The sequence below is a fragment of the Filicampus tigris genome, chromosome 8 (genome assembly GCF_054856515.1).
Source record: "Filicampus tigris isolate MCC_2025a chromosome 8, RoL_Ftig_1.0, whole genome shotgun sequence".
Lineage (NCBI taxonomy): Eukaryota > Metazoa > Chordata > Actinopteri > Syngnathiformes > Syngnathidae > Filicampus > Filicampus tigris.
In genome coordinates, this window is record NC_141224.1 from 13,711,191 (window position 1) to 13,731,437 (window position 20,247).

A 20,247-nucleotide genomic window follows, 5' to 3' on the forward strand; every position below is an offset into this window, starting at 1 on the left:
CTTCTACTTACCATTCATTATCAAGTGGTAATGCCATTAACTGCCTCTTGGGTGCAGCAGTGAGTGACATTTGACAACATTAGAATAGGAATCATGTTTTTCAATCGCGGTTTTCCCTTCATGTGTGTACTGTATGTGCAATAAAACTAATCATAAACAAAAAATAAAACACATGAGGAGATTCCATTCCTAGATCAGGGGTCTGCAACCACCGTGGACCGGTACCGTGCCGCAAGCCACTGTGGACCGGGCCGCGGTGGGCTGTGAACGAAAAATGGGGAAAAAACCGTACAGTACTTCCGGTTTATTTATTATCTGAGGCTGAAAAATATTTTATTTTTAAAAGTGACCGGATTCTCTCATCTATGACTGACTCTTAACGCATGTCAAGTTGTCTCTGTCGCGTAACGCTAATATTAAATGAAATGCACAAGCTAGTAAATGAGTAAAACAAAACAGACATATTTTGGAAAGTCAATATTAACAATTAAGTGAAGTCTAGAAAGACTTTTTTTTTTTCAAATAAAAACAAGTAGCTGTTCATGTTAAGTAAAATCCGTAGATTGTTGTTTAAAAAAAAATACTTAAAATGTTTAAAAGGGAAATCAACCCAAACATATTCTTTTCAAGAATATGTTCCCAGCAGGCCCACTAGTTGAAACTCGGCATTCTGATCAATAGTGCGTTTGTGCAATATGAGTTAAGCAGCAAAATCCATCCGTTTTTAGCCATCTCAGGGGGCGGCCATTTTCCCTATAAGATAAATAAAATACTAAATAAATAAAAAGGTTGTATTTATTTAATGTTTGATTCTAAAATAAGCTTTATTTTTTACACATCACTGTTGTACTTCCAATCAAGTATTGGGAAAACTGGCTGTCAATTTTATGTTATGCAGCATTGTCGGAATCTAATGAATGTAACAAAAAAAGGAAAGTGTAATCTAACTTAGTTAATTTTAAAATCAAGTATTCAGTAACTTAACTAAGTTACTTTTAAAGTCAAGTAATCAGTAAAGTAACAAAATTACTTTTTCAAGGTAACTGGCAACACTTACGCTATGTAGGTTGCAATGAGATTAGAAATTGGAGGGGGTGCATTTTTTCACCCTAGCACCTCTTTCAGATTTAGAGAAGCAAGTATGAAAGAAAGTTAATGGTAGTAACTCTGTGTGTGGGTGTGCGTGTGTGTGTGTATGTGCTCTTTTTGTAGAATCTCATAAGTATTTTGGCATCATTTTCCTGTTTAAAGCAAGGACCCTTTATGAAGTCATCATTTATTTTTGTGCATAAATGACTCTCAAAATACGTATTTATGTTTGATTATGGCACTAAATGTAGTGTAGTGCTTCTCATAGCTGACTCTTTGACTTTGACACTGAATGGGATAAGTGGTATAAAAAAATCAGCTGTACAGTTCTATCATGTTAACACAGGAAATTACATTATACTGTTGACACAAATGCTGAAAAAAAAGACATTGTTTGAAAAATTCCGACTTGTTCTCTGCAGATTTCGTCACTTGCGCCTCAAACAGAGAAAATTGCGTGATTACGTCAGTGAGATGGTGGACCTCCCAAAGGTAATCCGTTTATGTTTTATTGTTTTCATTGCTAATGCCTTACACCTGACCAAATGGAAAAAAATGATGCAGGACCTTTCCAAAACACCAAATACAATGTTTCTGTCTGTCAATAGGTGTTCAAACACTAATTACAATGTTTATTGAAAACGTTGTATGGGAAGAAGAAAAAGTTTTTCACCTAAAATAAACTCAGGATACAAAGACTTTTCCGGAAAGAAGCACTCATGTGACTGATTGGTTTATTCGGAAAACTGGCCTTATTTCCTTGCAGGTGCATGTTCTCATTGCTTAGTTTTTGTGACTAATTTTTAGTTAGCGGAACATGTAAGTCATCCTTCCTTCAGCAGGATCCTTGTAGGATTTTGAAAAAATAGCGCAGTAACTCCCAAACATGATTAGGTTACTTTTACTTTGTAAAAGTGGTGTGTTTTTCTAAATTAATTTATTGGATGGAAACTAAATAAAGCCTTATTTACTAGGAGAAAAAACATTGTTTTTGAAACTAAATATAGCATGCAACAAAGATGCCTGCCTGTCTGTCGAGTTGTTGTTTTTTTGCCATTGTGCAAATCAAACGGCCCACCAAACAGTTCAGAGTGAATATTTATCTAATAACATGAAAAATATAGAACAATTAAATAAAATACATCATACTCAGAGATGCTGAATATTAAATATGTATGCAGATCGCTATAGACATGTTTTGCTAGTTGAATTTGGCTGTAATACGTTTTGCTCTGACCAACCATTTAGAGGACGGAAAAATGCTGACGTCATCGAGGGCTAGCTCGCAGAATCCAACAAAGGCAGCATTACAGCAGCAGCCTGTAATCAGTTAATTAAATGTGTGACTTGCAATTTTTAACAGACAGCGGCATGTGCTTTCAACGCAACAGGGGGTGAGAAGTGTAGTTCTTTTAGATACATACTGGGACTTTAACCTTTGCATTTGTATGACCAGATGCAGATGATCATGTGCGACCTCAGCGCCAATTGGAATAACTCGTATCGGGAGCTGGAGCAACGTATTCTGTCCATGGAGCAGAAACTCGAAGAGCTGAGTCGCTGCTTCCAAGAAACCTCAAAGCTGCTGTCGCAGGTCCTACGTCAACGCAACCAGGAGATCAGGTAAACAAAGCTCACAACACTCTCGGCTGATGCTGTGCAGATCAGCAACATGGCACAAGATGGCCGAGAAGGGGCATCATAATACAGTGGCGGGCGGTGCATTACGATAAAGAAAATATGCCTGATTATTGTTACATTCTGTATTAATGTAGCGTTTGTGTTTAAATATACTTTAATTAAAGGGAGATAACACGGCAGCCACATGCTTTTGTTGGTCTGTCTATGGCATTTGCGTTGTGTTAGCATTAAGCTAACAGAAAGAGGTAAAGTAATTCTCTTTGTTTAATGTTCTGTTTGACAGTAAACTTCAACTGGAGTTGTCATTAAACAGTTTGAAGCCGTGTTGTTGAGGAATTGTTCATTATCTGCCAAACTTTTGTTTGTTTAGAAATTAATTATCTTGAAGTTTTGCTAGCAAGTCAAAGTAGAAAAAAAAAAAAAAAAAAGAGTTGATGAAGGCCAGTGGCAGATTAAATTGACATGGCAGCATGTAGAGGCTGAAATCTAATCAGAGAAAAAAAAAAAATCAAGATCCACAACATACTGGAAGCAGAGTAGCCAAGAGAAACGCTACAAAATGAAGACAATCAACTGGTGTGAATGAATTAATAGTTTCCTGAAATAAATACTAGAATTTAGATTGATGGTCCAGACCGAACTGTCATGTGTTTCTTTTGCAGGTGACACGGCCACTGCCTGCACTTAACTTTTCATCCGACAATGCCTACAAAAGGGAGGCGATGATCATCGCCTGTGCAGAGCTACTTTTACATGCTTCCAAAATTTTGGAGGGGTGGCACAAACTTCTAAGAGGTCATCTTCAGGCCCAGTTCGGGGCATCATTCACCAACAACGACTGTGGAAGAACTCATTGAGAGCTTTTGAATCTACACTGTCAAGCTTCAAGACTTGCTCTGTATTATTATTATTATTATTATACACCATTATTGAAAGGCTTTTTATTGGACTGATCAGTGCCTTATTTATTTTTGAACTAATTTGTGTTAGTATTCAATTTCATGAAAGCTTTGCAGAAGTCAAAATGTTTAAACAGCATAACAAAAAATCCAGGGTTGCATTCGAAGACACCTTTATTTTAAATTGTTTAAAATTTTGGCATGTTCATCTCAAATATAAGACGGTGATTATGGGGTGCAGATCTGGTTTGTGTGGGAACATTGACAACAGAGTGCAAGATGGGAGCTTCTCAGTGGCCCAACTGCTCCACCTTGCGGACATGGAGTGAATTATCATACATTTGGGAAATTGAACCACCGATATTTGACATACAGTGAATCCCTGCATTTTCGCTATCTACATTCTCAAATTCACTTATTTCTTCGGAATCCATCTTATTTTTCACTGAAACTTTCGGCAAGTTGCTGTTTTTGTGTTGTAATTAAGTGAAAATGAGACTGTATTTTTAGCTTGTGAAAGCTTATATTGAAGCAATCCTCCTTGAAACGTAGCACAATTCCGGTTCCAAAATGCTTCGTAGTTTCTCTAAAAATAAATTGAAGCAGTTTATTCCTCAACTCTTCTGAGTCTGGCAGCTTAATCAAAGTTTGCCCAAAGGTGCTACATGCTAGAAGCATGGCATTGCTTTTCAACCTGTTTGAAAGTTTTTAGAGCTATACCTAACGTTTATTTTTAATAATAAATTTACCTGTCAATATTTTTCAATTATTTGATTTTTTTTTTATCCCCCCCCCCCAAAAAAATAAATAAAAAGCAGGACATTAAAAATTGTCAAGTGCAGAAAATGCACAAGAAATTGCTTGTGATTATGGTCCGTAACGTCAGAAAATAGGTAAAAATTGTTGTCTAAAGTAAAAGCAGATGTTTGCAAATATATTATTGTGATTAAACACAAAGCTTATTATTGGAGGACTACAGAAATCTGCGAATATTTACTACTGAGGCTGAGATTCAGGTTATTTGGATATTTTGACGTTAAACAAGATCCTTTAACAATTAATCCATTCTCAAAACAGTTATTGATTAATTTGATAATTTATTAAGTTATCAATAGATTAATTAACATTCTTTGCTCCTATCATGTGACATCTAAAATCCATAACAACCCCTTTTTGCGAGGGTGTCAATTACATGCATATTTTTTCTATTCATGCAAGGCTTGGTTCCTATTTCCCGCCAATAGCGGGGGTTCACTGTACATCTTCCATTCAAACTATCAATCCAAAGACACATACCTCATTGGAAAGGAAGCACTTTGTGAGAAAACCTTGCACAACTGGACAAACTATCACTAAGGGGAGGATAAACTGGATTTTTTCTTTCATGTAGGCCTATTGCTGAAGTAAGTGACATTTCTTGTATTCTGCTGTTGTCTAAATAAATTGTAATTTGCACGTCATTAAAACTGTCCAGGACATGCTTGGAAGTAAAACCTGTGTGGGATGTTGACATGGGTTTCATCACTAATACGGATGGTAATGAACAGTGTTACTGAAATAATGTGTAAGACGTCCTTTCTGGTTATCATACTTTTGTATTAGTGATTGTCATTTACAGATGTTTTCAATTCAGGTTTTCACATTGTTTTTAATCTGATGCCAAATATAGGCAGATGCCCTATAGAAGAAATGTCCACAGCTACATGCAAGGGGCATCCTGCACTTTCCTCGGCATTTTTCCTTTTTCCATGTTTTTCCCCTCAGGTGCTCGGCTAAGAGTCTAGCTCCGGTAAAGGTGTTGCCGCAGTTGACGCAGATGTAACTCTTGGCCTCGGCGTGCTGCACGCAGTGCCGCAGGAGGTGCAACCGGTGCTTAAAGGCCCGGCCGCACTGGCACCGATGCGAGCGGCTGCCCCGGTGGAGGTAGCGGTGGCTAATGGCAAGGTAGGGCTGCCGAAGGATGGCGCCGCATTGTCGGCAGGTGCGCGGCGCCCTGGAGCACCGGCTGGAGTTCGTGGGCTTTGTCGAGGCCAACTTCTGGCTTTGGTTCTCAAACAAGGCCAGAATGGCGGGTGGTGGTGCTGGGCATGCTGGGTCAGGTTGGTTTGTCTCGACCGCCGCAGAAAATGAATACGTATGGTCCGTAGGGAGATGTCCGTTAATGACCTGCTTGGGCTTCGGAGTACTCTTTGCGGCCACATTTGTAGACACCTTATCGTCAGTCGCGCCCGATGGTTTGTTAATGATGCAAAACTTGGTTCTAACCACCGATGTGTGAACTTGGGTGACATGGGCAAACAATAACTTTTCATTGACAAAGAAGGACTTGCAAACGGCACACGTTTTGGGCATGGATTCGGAGCAGAAGCAGATCAAGCGCAAGCGACCTCGGTTGGGAGGCTGGTGCTGATGCTGCGGGTCCCATTTACTGAACACCTGGCCGCAGACGTCACAGGAGTACAAAACGGTGCGGTGCTCCTTGAGAGCCGCCTCGTTAGGAAAGAACATCATGCAGCTCAAGCACTGAAACGATTTGCCCAAGAGGCTGGTGCAGTGGCGCAGGTGCAGCTTAACGGACCTGAAGGGGCCTCGGCCACACTCTTTGCAGATGGAGCCCTTGTTCGCAGGGAGGGCGGGCTTGCCTCGACTGGGATGGTCTGCAAAATCAGCTGACTCCTTCGAGCTCGAGTTTGCGTCCCTATCTGATTCTGTGTCACTGAGATCACTTTGAGCTGCTTTGAAGTCAAAGTCACTGTCGCCCTCAGACGCGCTGCTTGCTGACTCATCCGTGCTGATGTCATCAGAGTCCAGGGGTCTTCCCAGTTCGTTGTCCACGCTGTTTCCAGACATCTCCGGGCTTGATGGCAGCTCCATGTCCGCTAGGTCACTCCTTTGGTCCGCTGAGCCCGAGCAATGTTCTTCCACATGTTTGTTAAGCGCCCACGCGTTGCTAAAAGACTGAGAGCACTTCCAGCACACCGGCGGACAGTGTTCATTGGTCAAGTGTGAGGAGAGCAACGACACGCGTTGGAAGGTGATGTTGCAGATGTGGCAAGTGGCTGTGACGTTATGGCTGGTGTAGTGGGACATCAAGCGGCTCATTCTGCGGAAACATTTGCCGCACTTCCAGCTTTTCTCTTGCCGCTGACCGGAATCCTCCTGCGCCTGTGTGACCTCATCACATTCATCACCGCTCGAATCCTCAGACATAAGCGACCCATGAATAATCTGAAAGCAAAGCATCACGTTAACATTTTTCCACTGTCATGAAAGACACTACAGTCGAAACACTTGCTGTCGAACACCAATTTGGAATTCCTAATAAAGTTGCCGATGGAAATGGTAAAATGGTACCTTTTTATAGATGATGTGACCGCTGACCAAAAGCAGCAGGATAAATTGTTCCGTGTTTTGGGCAGTATTGTATGTTCATATTCAGCCAATTGCTTCAAGAACTCATTGGTCAGCTCGTCACAATGCAAATGGACAGTGACACGAAGCATAATGCAAAGCAACCAGAGTTTTTTAAGGCAAAGAGGTGGAATGTTATGCAATGGTCAAGTCAATCACCTGACCTAAAGACAACCGAGCATGCATTTCACTTGCTGCAGATAAAACTGAAGGGCAAAGCCCGCAGAAACAGTTAGGAACTGAAGACAGTTGCAGTAGATGCTTGGAAGAATTCAGCATCTGGTGATGTCTATACTTTCAAGACTTCAGGCTGTAATTGACTGCAAAGCATTTTCATTAACAAGTGAAAAGATTATTTATGATCAATTTGTCCCACAAATTTTGGACCTTAAAAGCATGGGAAGCGTATATTCAAACTTATCTGAAAATAGCCTTGAATAAAGAGGGAAGTCTGCAGTTGAAGCCCATTCAAATCCATTGTGGAGGCGTTAACAGCCAAATAGAAAGTTGATTGGACATGATTTGGAAAGGTACACACCTCTCTATAAGGTCCCACAGGTGACAGTGCATGTCAGACTCAGAACACAAACCAAGCATGAAGTCAAAGGAATTGTCTGTAGACCTCCGAGACAAGACACTCTGGAGGCACACATCTGGGGAAAATTTCTGCTGCTTTGAAGGCTCCAATGACCACAGTGGCCTCCAGCATCCGTACATGGAAGCGGTCCGAACCACCAAGACTCTTCCTCGAACTGGCCGCCTGTCTAGATTGAGAAATCAGGAGAGAACCTGATTTAAAACACTGCGATGTTGACGATGGACGGCACCCTTCAAACCGGAAGAGTAACGATGTCGTTTCCTGTTCCCACAATACACCGCGGTGGTACAGTTCACAAATAAACGAGGTAGATGTGTTTATGTGACGTTATTAAAACAAATACAACCATAAAAAATTTCAAGAAAAAAAAATATTATCTTCCTATTGTTCATATAATGTGTCGTTCAAGTTAAACACGTTAATATGAGCAATTATATCGGAACTACTCATGTTCTACTATGTTTCACAACGTTCACATTTATGAGAGACATGTGCGTTTGATGTGTAAAACCGGAGAATATCAAGCGGGTGGAGATTCTTTATGTAAACTAATAGAATGCACAAAACGGTAAACGCGTAAGAGATGTCAAACTCACCAGTAGCACTTTAGCGTGGTTGGTGTTTGTTGACTGGCGGTGTTTTTGTTACCATAAAATATTTCCTCCGAGACATCGTTATGTGATGTTATAGTAGATACGTTTTGGGGACACAGAAAGTTCTCTTGATCTTGCTTCTGGGTAAATCAGGTGGCGCAAGCAGGCTGTCTGGAAGATTGGATATTACGATAAGTGCTTGTTGTATGTAATTATTGATTACCGTTAAGTGTGTGGCAAACATGTCAGAATCGGGCCACAGTCAGCCTGGCATGTATGGACCGGGGCGTAGGAGAAGGCGACGTCGTGGCGACCGGGAAATTGGACCTCCAGGCCAGAACCTGTCCGGTCCCAGTCGGGATCGAGAATACCAACCCCGGGTACGAAGGGTAACACCGGACGTCCTCTTATTTCCTGCTTTAACTGTAACGTGTGATTCATTTTGGTTGTCATTGTTTTCAGGACGGGAGTGAGGAACCTCAAGGTCCTCTGATTCAGAAGACCCCCATCATTTTGGCGAAGCCCCCCGGGGAGAGGGTATTCTAGTTATTCACAAATGAACCCCTTTATCACAAGTACATTAGCCTCTGGTATCAATAATTGCCAACCACTTTGCTGTGTTAGGTCAATTGGTTGCTGCGGGAGATGATCCAATTAGGCTTAAGTAGTCCAAAAATGATTGTTGATGCCTACAAAAAATGTATCTTTGTTCACCTATTTATACTCGTGACGTATAGTGACAGGCAGAACAATGAATCACTCTTTCAATAGATGGCAGAAGGCACAATTAACTTCACTATTAAATGTATTGATATATGTAGATTGCAAAAGACGTGTTTTGCTGGTCTAAATTCCTTGTAATAATGTTTGCCATGACAAATCAATCAGTGAATGAATAAAAATGAGGCTTGTAAATGTCACGATTACACTAAATAATTGTTTGGAAAAACACAGCTATGCCATAAATATAAAATAATCAAATCTAAGACCGCTAGTACTAATTTAGCAGTCCTTCTTGTGACGACTGCACAAATTAGTTAGTTTCTTGACATTTATAACCTCAAAATGTCATATGTCAAACAATATAGAGTTTGAAATGGTCATTTCTAGAAATACACGTATCTTTCGTCTCTTCACTAAATTGTTTACTTTTTTGGCACTTTTGAAGGCCAAGCCATTACAGAGTACATCTGCCAGCGCAGCTCCAGTTCTTGACAAGCCGATCATGCTCATGAAGGCTCGGGACGACACCGCGAAACCGGCAACTCCTCCAGAAGCGACACCTCAGTCTTCCGGTCCCGGGCCCTCTAAAGTGGAGAGGGAAGGCCAACGACCCACCCAGCCCGTCTACCAGATCCATAACCGAGGAATGAGTGCTTCTGCTACAAGCAGCGCTGTGGACCGTGGGTTATCATTGATTTCAGTCTGAAAAGCGCAGAGAAAATAAGCAAATTCAAAATATACTGACCTGATTGCAGCCTTGGTTGGCCAGTCTAAACTCATCCCGCCAGAGAAGATGAAGCACAGCATCAAGCTGGTGGATGAGCAAATGAACTGGTGTGACAGTGCCATGGAGGTGAAATGATCAGTGCATACATTTTCCTTCCATGCCTAAACATTCAGGAGCTTATATGTTGTAATATTTTTTGCAGTACCTGCGGGACCAAACTGATATGCTGGTGGTGGGAGTCATTGGCCTGCAGGGAACTGGGAAATCGACTGTCATGTCTCTACTATCAGCCAACACCCCTGAAGAAGACCAAAGGTAACAAAGAGTACAATATGTATGTTATTTGTTTGTTGATAGAGTCCGGTGTTTGCATCATTAGTTTATAGTAAATAGTTTTTCAACTAGAATAACACCCAAGTGTAGTGCTGATCATATCAAGTTTGGGCTGTAAAGAAAAGCAAAACAAAATCAATATACGCTGGGGTGAGCTGCAATCAGCAGTGTGCAATCTGACAAAAAATGAGACAGTTGATGTCAATAAATGGCCTTTATTTTAAAACTCAAGACAAACAGTGGCATCAAATCCTGCCATCAAAACACAACACAAAGCAACATAAACAACAGGCGCAATTAAATAAGACGAGTACATCGTGAGGCATGTAATGTGACGCAGCAGTACCATTTTTTTTTTATTCTGGGACTCGGTGAATGCTTCACTTACATTTCAAACGGCAATTAAAAAAACAACAGTGTTCTAGGAAAAATGATGAACTCCTTTCTTTTTTGTGGAAAATGATGTAGCAGGAAAGCATTAGACAGACAAGATCCTCTCATTTATGTTCTGCGGGAATGCAGGGTCTATTCCATGATATCTTAACGGTGAAGAAAATAAAAGTCCCGTTTTTAATCCAGATGTGCACAAAATTTTCAGCATACATGTGCCCGGCAAGCGCCCCCCCCCCCCCTTTGGCGCCATCCTGAGGAATCTCAAGGCTACTAGCCAGGGTTTTGGGGGAATCTTGTGTCATAGGTCATTTCAGAAACTACAAAAACGGCGAATAGGCTAGTTTTTCAACAAATAATGCTGGATCCGTTCTCAAAAAAGGGTGAGTTTGTATGAAGCTGTACTTTTGCATTTGCATTTGAGACAGAACTAATGTTTTTGGGTTTTTTTATGGGGGGGTGAATGTAAAGTGTGCAATAATAATCATTTGTGTATTTTGATGAAAAATGTCAGAAAACTTAACTCTTAGTTTCTCTAATTCTCTGTGACGCTTTTGGAATGATGGTGCACTCTGTCAACACATGAGGGTGTTGTGGTTAAAGCAACCCGCTCTTGTCTATTGCAGACCAAGAGCTCTTTTTTTAGGTTTTTGTTTGTGCGACATTTGAAACCTACGTGTGCTACTGGGTGTAGATTTCTGTAAATGTATACAGAAGAATCCAGTCAGACAAGTCATAGATTCCCAGGGGAGAACGGTGGCGCAAGGTTTCAAATTGAACACTTGGCACAATGCCCTCATCATATCACCACTGAATTAAACATTTTCCCACACAGCCGCCTTCAGTGACCCTTCAAATTTAAGAGAGAAGGAGAGATGTTGGCAATGTATTTTGCGGTTAAAAACAAAACAAAACACATTTACAACATGCACATTTGCCTTAATCAAATATTTGCAATCATTTGCACAGTGTGTCCCTAAAGTCGGGATGCATGGATCAAAATGCATACTTTCAACAACATTTTGTTCATCACATATGATTTCCAAACTTTGTGATGCTTTGATGATGCACTTTGCAAGATTCACATGTGCCCATGTGTCCAAACTTAAGGAACACTCTTTATTTTGGGGAGTTTACTTTAGCTTCGTCTGACATTCCAAAAATATGCTTCGTATTTTGTTTAAATGAAGACCTATATTGTTCTAAGGTGTGAGTGCGAGTGGTCATTTGTTGTTTCCTACATTTGACTGCCGAACTGTCCGTGGTGTACGCCGCCTGTAGCCCAAAGTCAGCTGGGATCCAGTAATGAGGACAAGGGCTATAGAAAATGCCTGGAAGAATTTTTCAGGATTTACACCCTCTTGATTTTTGTTTTGAGTGGATGTGAAGCTTATAGAACATGCCTGTTTGGGAATAACCAGATTATTGGTGTGCACAGAGGTTACGTATTCAGAGCGCAGACTCAAGAGATGAAGGAGCGAGGTGGAAACCAGAGCACAGGAATTGACTTCTTCATCACGCAGGAGAGGATCATCTTCTTGGACACCCAGGTGGGAAACAAAGTAATGGAAGTACAGTGGAACTTGGGAGTGTGAAAAGAAGTTAGCAGCTCTATAATAAAACAACCTAACTACTCAACCTTTGATGCGACCAAAGTGTAGCAAATATTAAGCAGACAGAGGGGTTTAGGCAATAAAATGTCATGACTTTTAACAATTTCAATAAATGTCATTTCAAGTGTAAAAAGAAATTGGCCACTGCTGGGTGATATGGCAGTGAAATAGAATCTCAGATTTGTTTTTCTCACAACTAGGAAGCTACATAAAAAAATCTGTTTGAATAATATAAAATAAAAGAGCCCTGAGCAACAAACTCAAATTAATCAATATAATTGATTAATCACCCAGTCTTACACAGAATATTACAGCTTTTAATTAAAAACAAATAAATTCCGGTATCTCTCACAGGAGGTGGGAGGTGGCGTGAACACGGCTGACGTTGCGTGTGCGTTCAATTTTTCTCTAATTATTGACGTCTACCTGTTAGCCGTTTTGGTTTGACAGGCATTGAAAAAGAGCGTTTTGTTTCCCCAGCCAATGCTCAGCCCCTCTATTCTAGACCACCTCATCAACAACGATCGCAAGTTGCCCCCGGAATACAATCTGCCTTACACATATGTGGAGATGCAGGTGAGAGGCCACCCTACGCTAAAAATATTATCCGTACCTGGAGACAATGAGGCAATTCTGAATTAACAAGAGAACTTCCTCCCTCTAACCTTTGTACAGTCTCTTCAGATTGCCTCCTTCCTGTTTACTGTGTGCCATGTGGTCATTGTGGTTCAAGACTGGTTCACTGACTTAAACCTCTACAGGTGTGTACTTGTTTATCCGGGACCTCTGTGTGTTTAAAATGAAAACAAAGTGCATAGTGACACAGGGAGACAATAACTCAAAACCTACCCGGTCCTCCTCCAGGAATGTTGGGCATTTCTTCTTGTATCGTGAGAGGATATTTGTCTTCTGCTCTTTCATAAGCTCAGTAATGTTGTTCTTGCAGTTGGTCTAAAGGAATACACACGTGGACAAATCCAGGCTTGTTGGGAACAAAATGCAATGCACCCATCAGACTGGTGCTATAGGTTATTTACCTTGTACAATAACAAGCAGGGCCATGGAGTAATACCTCGTCTTTAGTGAGGACTGACTTAATCCGCAGATCAATAATGACTACCACAATCATGTGGCAATTATCAAAAAGGTGAAATCAATACTATGCAAAAACGCTATATAACGGCTTGCAACTGTTCCACGTAAATCATCTGGAGCAATTCAAAATCAACATTTCTCTAATAACATCACACATTCAAGTAAAATACATCATACTTAACCGGAGATGGTGATTATTAAATGGATTCATGTGTGCCTGATCGCTGCAGTCGTGTTTTGCTAGTTGAGTTTAGCTCACTCCGACCAACCAATCAGAGGACATACAAATGCTGATGTCATTGTCTCAGCCGAATTTGACATGTGATCAGTTAAAGAAACAGTCCGATCGCTAATAAAGTTTAAGTTACTTTGTCTAGCAATACTGATTCTTAATTTTGATCAGATGGAGACAATCTGATTGGTGCAAAAGATGATACATCCACAGAAGCAGTACAGCCACGAGCAATGGCACCAAATGAATAGAATGTTAATAAATTAATTCAATTTCATGGAACAAATTTTGGTTACAACTGTAGGTCAGTGCTTCTGATAGTGTTTTTGCCAGCAGGGACGGCCTTGTTGGCCCTGATTTTCCACCACTGCTAAAAATATAACCATATAGTGTTGATTTTGTTTTGTTAGGTTCCTTCAAACGGCCGAAATGCTGAAACCTTCCACACCGTCTGCAAGCCACGACAGCACAGGCTCGTCTGGCAGTGAGGATGGCGCAGAGTATTATCCACATATAGGTGGGACTTGGTCACTCACTCGTCCATCCACATTTTTGTACGACTTTTAATTTATTTAAAAAAAAAATGGCTACTCTCCTGCTTCCAGTGTTCCTCCAGAATAAGAGCAGGCGTGAGGACTTCTGCCCAAGGAATCTGAAGGACATGCATATGGTGGTGGACAAATTAATGGCCCACTCTCACCTCAAATACAAAGGTATGTTCTTCTTTTTTCATATTACTGTGCCACGCCAGGAGAAACATTGTCTGAAAAAAAAAAAAAAACGGTTGGAGAGATGAATTGTACAACCATTCAACATAAGATTTCCGCAGTATGAGATTTGATTACCAATCAAATGACACCTCAAAACTCAATGATGTATTTAGGTTCTCTGTCCATGCTGGACTGCAATATTTTCCCTGGCCTGGGCCAGAACTATATGACAACGGAAGTCAACATGTTCCTGCTGCCCATGCAGGAAATTGACGGCGAGGATAAGCTCACTAAAGCAGGTCAGATAAAATGAGAATGGAAAGTCTTTGTCAACTTTAAAACGCAACTTTCCATGTGTTAAACTCACCGGTGTATATTGTTCAGGGTCCACTATGACGTATCCCCTCTTCTCGTTGCTCCCGGGTTACAAGGGACACCCTTCCTTCTCCACCATGGTCTCCAAGCTGCGCAGCCAAATACTGGCCATGCCTCGCTGTCAGCTGTCACACACCATCCTCACTGAGAAGAACTGGTGTGGAAACACTGCTGCATGTCATGTGGGAATTTTGCGGGGTGTTTGCATCTATACCCTTACAGTTTAATATTGAAAAAAACACTACCCTATTTTTTTTAGATGACAGAAAATACTATTTTAAGCACAGGCAAATCTTTACACCAAAAATAATGACATTCCAACATTTTTATTAGAATTGTGAGATGCATTTTTAAACCAAAGCAATTTGCTAGGAATACTCAATTTGACAAATGGGACAAATTTGTATTTGTGTGCTCATTCTGTAATGCCTTAAGATGCCGATGATTATTAGTGTCAATTAAGTATTGAATTGAGAGTTGAGTGTTGAATTGATACATCTCGACTGAGAGGCTTAGAGTTTAACGTTTTTACCTGGGTTGTTCTTGAGAGTCACTTGTGGGTACATTTTTCCCTCAAACTTATGTGAGCTATTTATTTGTCAACATAATGTTGTGAGATGAATGTTTTTCTTTCCATTTCTACAGGTTTCACTATGCTGCTCGAATCTGGGATGGTGTCAAAAAATCCTCCGCCCTCTCTGAATACAGCCGCTTGCTGGGCTAGAATCGTAGTCCTCATGCTTTTCCAGAAGGCTCCAGAAATGGGATACACATGGATTGGAAAAGTTTGCATCCGTTGAGGCAAAAAAAACAAAACAGGATAGGCTGCCGCTGGCTATGGATGACATCACCTGGGAACATGGACCGTTTGGAGCTCCTTGTTAGGTTACCAGTACTGTACCTTCTTCTTTCCCACGCAAATCTGTGCAGTTCAGCAGTGGGAGCTGCGCCCTGTGTCGCAGTGGTGGGAAAGAGAGAAAAGCAGTTGTGCGGACATGCCTGCACATGATGAATCGTCCGTTATTGAGCTGTGGGTCAGTTTGACTGCACTGTTGTGGTTGAACTGCAGGTGCAAGGCTTTTGTGATACCAAACGAAAAGCCTTTCATGAATGTGATTTTTGAATGAAATTTAACTCAGCGCAATTTACCTCAAATTATGCTGAAAAAAACCCGCAGCTGTAATAAAGTGCCGTACATAAGATTGAACGTAAAACCCAATAAATTGAATTTTAAATCAAGAGGTAGAATTTTTTGGGTGATTAAAATAATCAAGAAGGGGTCCCTTCACGTTGGCATACAGGATGTATAATTTTATTACCTTTTACTGCACAGTCTACATGTGCAAGGTTTTCGGTGAGAGAGAGAGAAAGAAACCTGATGTCTCCACTGAGACCAGTGGGATGATGAAATTGTAATTTCACTATTTAAATTCAATATCATTGTGAAAACAAAATGGCATTAAAAAATATTTTGAAACTACTTACCTTTGTTTTCTAGGATTGCGACACTGCCAGCTCCAAGTGGAATTCATTGAATATTACCGCAATGTATAACATTTTTTGTATATATGTTTAAAGTGTTTGGGAGGGTTAAAACTATAAACATTAAGTTATGGTTAATTTACTGTAGTTTCTCTATATTGTGGGTTTTCTCTTGTCATGGTTGGGTCTGGAGCATATCCTGGGGGTTCACTGTAAACCACATCTTTGTTTTAAGCTATACTGTAGGGTTAAAGTTGACATGGCTTGTTAACAAATATTTCAAGCATTTGTTACCAAACCTTCCTTTAAAATACCGGTACATAGAAAAATTGTTGAACAAATTACCTGGCTTCTGATTTAAAAACTAGCTATCCATAAATGTGTTGTGTATAAGGCGATCATACATTCACATGGGTTTACAGTCATAACAGCCCTCCAAGTGAAATCAGAACTATGACGTGCCCCGCAACAAAAATGAGTTTGACACCCCTGAGCTAGAGTAACAACACTTGTGCATTGAGAAACTCATTGCATGAGAAAATGCAAAAGCTGCCCGCTATCACACATTGTGGTTATCTAATTTAATTTTGGCCTGTACACGTCTTTAGTGACTAGATCTAGTATTTCCACCAGGCTAGTAAAAAAAATAAAAATAGGCTGCAAATGATTGCGTGCCAATGCATGTGTATTACATTTTTCCCAAGCGAAGAGGAGGATGGATGGGAGTGGTCTAAGGATAAAACACTCCTTCTTGAAGATGACTACATAAAGGTATAACGGATCCAATGAAAAGTCACTTGTTTGCCATCACACATAATGCATCACCTGCTACTACTGCTTGGGATTTCGCTCCTTCCCAAAGGCAAGTTGGTGTGTGTGTGTGCGCGTGCGCTAAATAATAGATTAAGCGTATTACTGTAATCAATGTAATATTGTGATTTCCTGTGTTTTCCAGCCTATATGCTGAAGTGTTATGAGTGTGCAGCGGGAAGTTCAGCCACCTGCATCGACACAACAAAAGAATGCCCCCCACTGGCGACTCATTGTAGTGCACTCAGAATAATCATGCAATCAGGTACAGTATGTTACTACTACCGAGCATGTGCGTCATGCAGTGGTGGGCCAGCAAGGCCTTCTCGGGCTGACCTAAACACTATCATAAGCTACGTTTACAACCTAAATTATAAGATTTTCACTCATGAAATTGAAATAACTTATTCGCAACAGCCAATTTCTCTTCAGTTCGTAGTGTTTTCTTGGCTGCACTGCTTCCGTTACGTGTTTGTTGATGCTGGATTTTTCTCCCCTTGCTTACTTTGATTGAGGGCGCGCACCGTGTGTGCACTTTTTTTTTGTAGGCGAGTCAGTTATTGCAGACATCAATGGGAAAAGCTGCAGCTTCTCTGAACACTGTGCACACGCCTCAGTCAATTTTGGAATGACCAGGACTGTACTCACCAACCAGTGTTGCACCACCGACCTGTGCAACAGCCTTCCTGCACCGGGTAACACGTTTGCATTGCTTCCTGGAGCTTTTTTGCCTTAACAAAGACAGATACCAGATTGGCCAATACTCAATACAATAGTGTGAAAAAGGAAATGAAAATTGGGTGTTTTTTCACCATTCTGCAATTCTCAAACAAGTGTCAGGTCTGAGAACTGAAGGGAGAGTCTGAGGTGTCCTCAGTTTGGTGAGTAAATGTGATTGAGGTGGAGGTGGTGGTGTGGTTCTGATTATCCACTCAGCTACCCTCACCACCCAAGTCCTTTCAATTGTGGGTGAAAAAGTGAAATGCACAACTCACAAAATCAGAGGGATAATGGGTGAAATTGCAGGCTGAACCTAAAATGATCTATAACTTTTACAGGTGAACCTAATTTGATTTTCTCTACACTTTTCAACGCACGCGTCCAATTTTCAGGACTTTTTGCTCAGCTTTGCTCCTTGTTAATATTACAAAACACCTGTTGTGAATTTTGCCATGCAGCTCCTTGTTGGAATATAAAACTCGTAGGGCTCTGAGGTCTGCAGACTTGAGTCATTTAGTGGAACCCAGAGTTCCAAGCAAACATGGTGGAGCAGCATTTAGCTGTTATGCTGCATGCAAGTGGTATAAGCTGCCAATAGACGTGAAGTCAGCCCCAAATGTAAATGCTTTTAAATCCAGGTTCCAAAATATTTGCTCTTTTCCCATATCTATGATTAACTCATTCACTGCCACTGACAAATTTATTTGTCTTTTGCCAGTCCAGCCATTCAATCCCAGGAATTTATTTATATTTTTTTCAAGCATTCGGGTAAAAGAAGGTCCAAAAATGTCTGGCAGTGAATGAGTTACGGTCTTTCAAATCATTTCTAAAATCATGTTCTCCAAAATCTTATACTTGCACTGTACGTTCTTTTGATAATTTAGTAAGATACTTTTGATTTCCTCACTTTGCTTTAAAAGGTCTTGACAGGAGCCTATCCCAGCTAACTTTGGGCAAAAGGACTGATTGCCAGCCAATCACAGGGCATATATTGACAAAAAAAACAAAACATTCACTCTCACATTCACGCGGTCCCTGAGTGGAAATTTAACCCATTATTCCTGGCTATAAGCCAGACGAGTAAACACCGTCAGTGACTCACAATACAACTCGATGATTTTATTTTACAGACTACAGCAAGACCAGGCCCAGCGGTAGAAAATGCTTCACCTGCAATGGGCTTCAGTGCACTGGCACGTTGGAATGTCAAGGCAATGAGTACCACTGCATTTCCACGACAGGTAACCGACCTGGAAAGCTTTCTCTCTGCCAACATTACACTTGAATGCCCACAGGCATGACTTTATTTCTCAGTGGAGATCAAGAGCCAAAAGACAACCATGAAGGGCTGTGCCTCCAAGCAAATGTGCACCAATACGGAACAACTGGAAGGCCTCATTGGAACCCAAATCAGCTGCTGTGAGGGCGACTACTGCAACAGCGGCAGCAGACCACGAGCTGGCCTCCTGCTCTTGCTAGCACCACTGCTCTATTTGATTATTTGGCCTTAACACACCGGCCTATTCTGAGTGGCGCCTGTCCTGTGCTGTCCGGTCTTTGCTACAGTGCTGCAGTTTATTTTCAAAGTGTTGGCAATCTTCTGATAGCAACGCAGCAATATTTTTCCAGATCACCGGACAGTTGTTTACGATGACGTTAGTGAAGTTCCAGTGACCGAAAGGAGAGGGTGTGAAAGCAATCGCACTAGATTTAACACACTTTCATACCCAAGACTGAGATGGAGACATTTTCACTGAGGGGTGTACTCACTTTTGTTGCCAGTTAGACATTATAATGGCTGTGTGTTGAGTTAGTTTGAGGGGGCAGTATCACTTCTTCAGCTGTATGAGATACTGTTTGCACGGCAACAGCAAAACAGAATATAGAGAATTTAAGCAACAAAATGCGAAAATGTGTTTGCTGACTGACTTTTGCGTTTGACTAATGTTTCACAAAGCATCAATAGCACCACACTAATGAGAAAAGATCAATTGTAATACTATAAAAATCCCCTTTAAAGTAGACACTGAGGTGCTCTGTTTATAAAAAAAAATTGCTAAATATGGTAAACATTCATTCATTCATTCATTCATTTTCTGAACCACTTTGTTGCAAATGAGAATGAATAATTTACAAAGATCCAATTTTCGCCATCATAAAACATCAAAAGCTGTAAAGGAATGTAACTATAGGGGGTTTCCAGCAAGTGAGTTTTGTGTGGCTGCACAGGATGCCATTGCTGGGGCATTTGTAGTGTGACAAAAAAAAAGCTAGAGGAAATGGTTTTCTATTGTGTAATGCATGACACGTCAATCATTGGCACTTATATGAGCAATATGCGTTGTCCTCTGAAGAAGAGATGCCTTTTCAAAGAAGAGGTTTATAAAAACCCATTTTAAGGTCAACCATATCTGAGGAACATTTCACTGGCCACAAAATCATGAGCATCAATTTTCTTTTTTTTTTCATTTGTGCTGAAAAATGTGTTTTCTTAATTCGGATTATTCTTTGCTCTTATACTGTATTCTTATTTGCTTATATTTCAATATATTTTAAAGAAAACCAAGTGTGTGCGTGTATGCGTGTATGTGTGCGTACATGCGTGTATGTGTGCGTGTTAGTAGCAAGGAGGACAATGAAGCATCCGCACCTTACTTCTGCAATAAACCAGAGAAAATAACTGGCTGACATGGCATTATATTTATGTATTTACAACACTGTTACACACAGTGCCTTAAAATACTCTATTCTTTTGAATTCAGAATAATTGCAGTATTTTAAACCATTTTAAGCCCAACAACTGGAT

The 20,247-nt window shown here is 40.7% G+C and overlaps 4 protein-coding genes across 9 annotated transcripts in view; 3 read left to right on the forward strand and 1 right to left on the reverse strand.

Moving 5' to 3' along the window:
* kcnn4 (potassium intermediate/small conductance calcium-activated channel, subfamily N, member 4) overlaps positions 1–5,122 on the forward strand; it is a 29,741-nt gene extending 24,619 nt beyond the window's left edge. For 5 of the 6 annotated variants that reach the window (XM_086039320.1, XM_086039317.1, XM_086039319.1 and 2 more), the window contains 3 exons: positions 1,512–1,581; positions 2,546–2,712; positions 3,393–5,122. In XM_086039320.1, the coding sequence (XP_085895446.1) occupies positions 1,512–1,581; positions 2,546–2,712; positions 3,393–3,396 (241 nt within the window). In that variant the 3' untranslated portion in view covers positions 3,397–5,122. Of the gene's footprint in view, positions 1–1,511; positions 1,582–2,545; positions 2,717–3,392 lie in introns of those variants that run through there. The other variant, XM_086039316.1, reaches the window with a different exon arrangement.
* An 82-nt stretch (positions 5,123–5,204) lies between these two features.
* Positions 5,205–7,926, reverse strand: LOC147143816 (uncharacterized). The gene is given in 3 exon segments (XM_086039321.1): positions 5,205–5,261; positions 5,263–6,857; positions 7,579–7,926. Coding segments are annotated over 2 exon segments (1,611 nt in total). The 5' UTR covers positions 6,840–6,857; positions 7,579–7,926; the 3' UTR covers positions 5,205–5,227.
* Positions 7,927–8,179: 253 nt separating this feature from the next.
* On the forward strand, positions 8,180–15,668 carry smg9 (SMG9 nonsense mediated mRNA decay factor). Its single transcript, XM_086039322.1, has 13 exons — positions 8,180–8,611; positions 8,694–8,768; positions 9,400–9,634; positions 9,710–9,807; positions 9,884–9,996; positions 11,843–11,954; positions 12,498–12,593; positions 12,693–12,778; positions 13,755–13,861; positions 13,950–14,057; positions 14,228–14,353; positions 14,439–14,586; positions 15,075–15,668. Exons 1-13 carry the CDS (start codon positions 8,474–8,476, stop codon positions 15,151–15,153), a joined length of 1,521 nt encoding a protein of 506 aa, XP_085895448.1. The 5' UTR covers positions 8,180–8,473; the 3' UTR covers positions 15,154–15,668.
* A 384-nt stretch (positions 15,669–16,052) lies between these two features.
* LOC147143818 (urokinase plasminogen activator surface receptor-like) lies at positions 16,053–20,007 on the forward strand. Its single transcript, XM_086039337.1, has 5 exons — positions 16,053–16,773; positions 16,867–16,986; positions 17,270–17,416; positions 18,572–18,682; positions 18,756–20,007. Exons 1-5 carry the CDS (start codon positions 16,728–16,730, stop codon positions 18,950–18,952), a joined length of 621 nt encoding a protein of 206 aa, XP_085895463.1. The 5' UTR covers positions 16,053–16,727; the 3' UTR covers positions 18,953–20,007.
* The last annotated feature ends 240 nt before the right edge of the window (positions 20,008–20,247 follow it).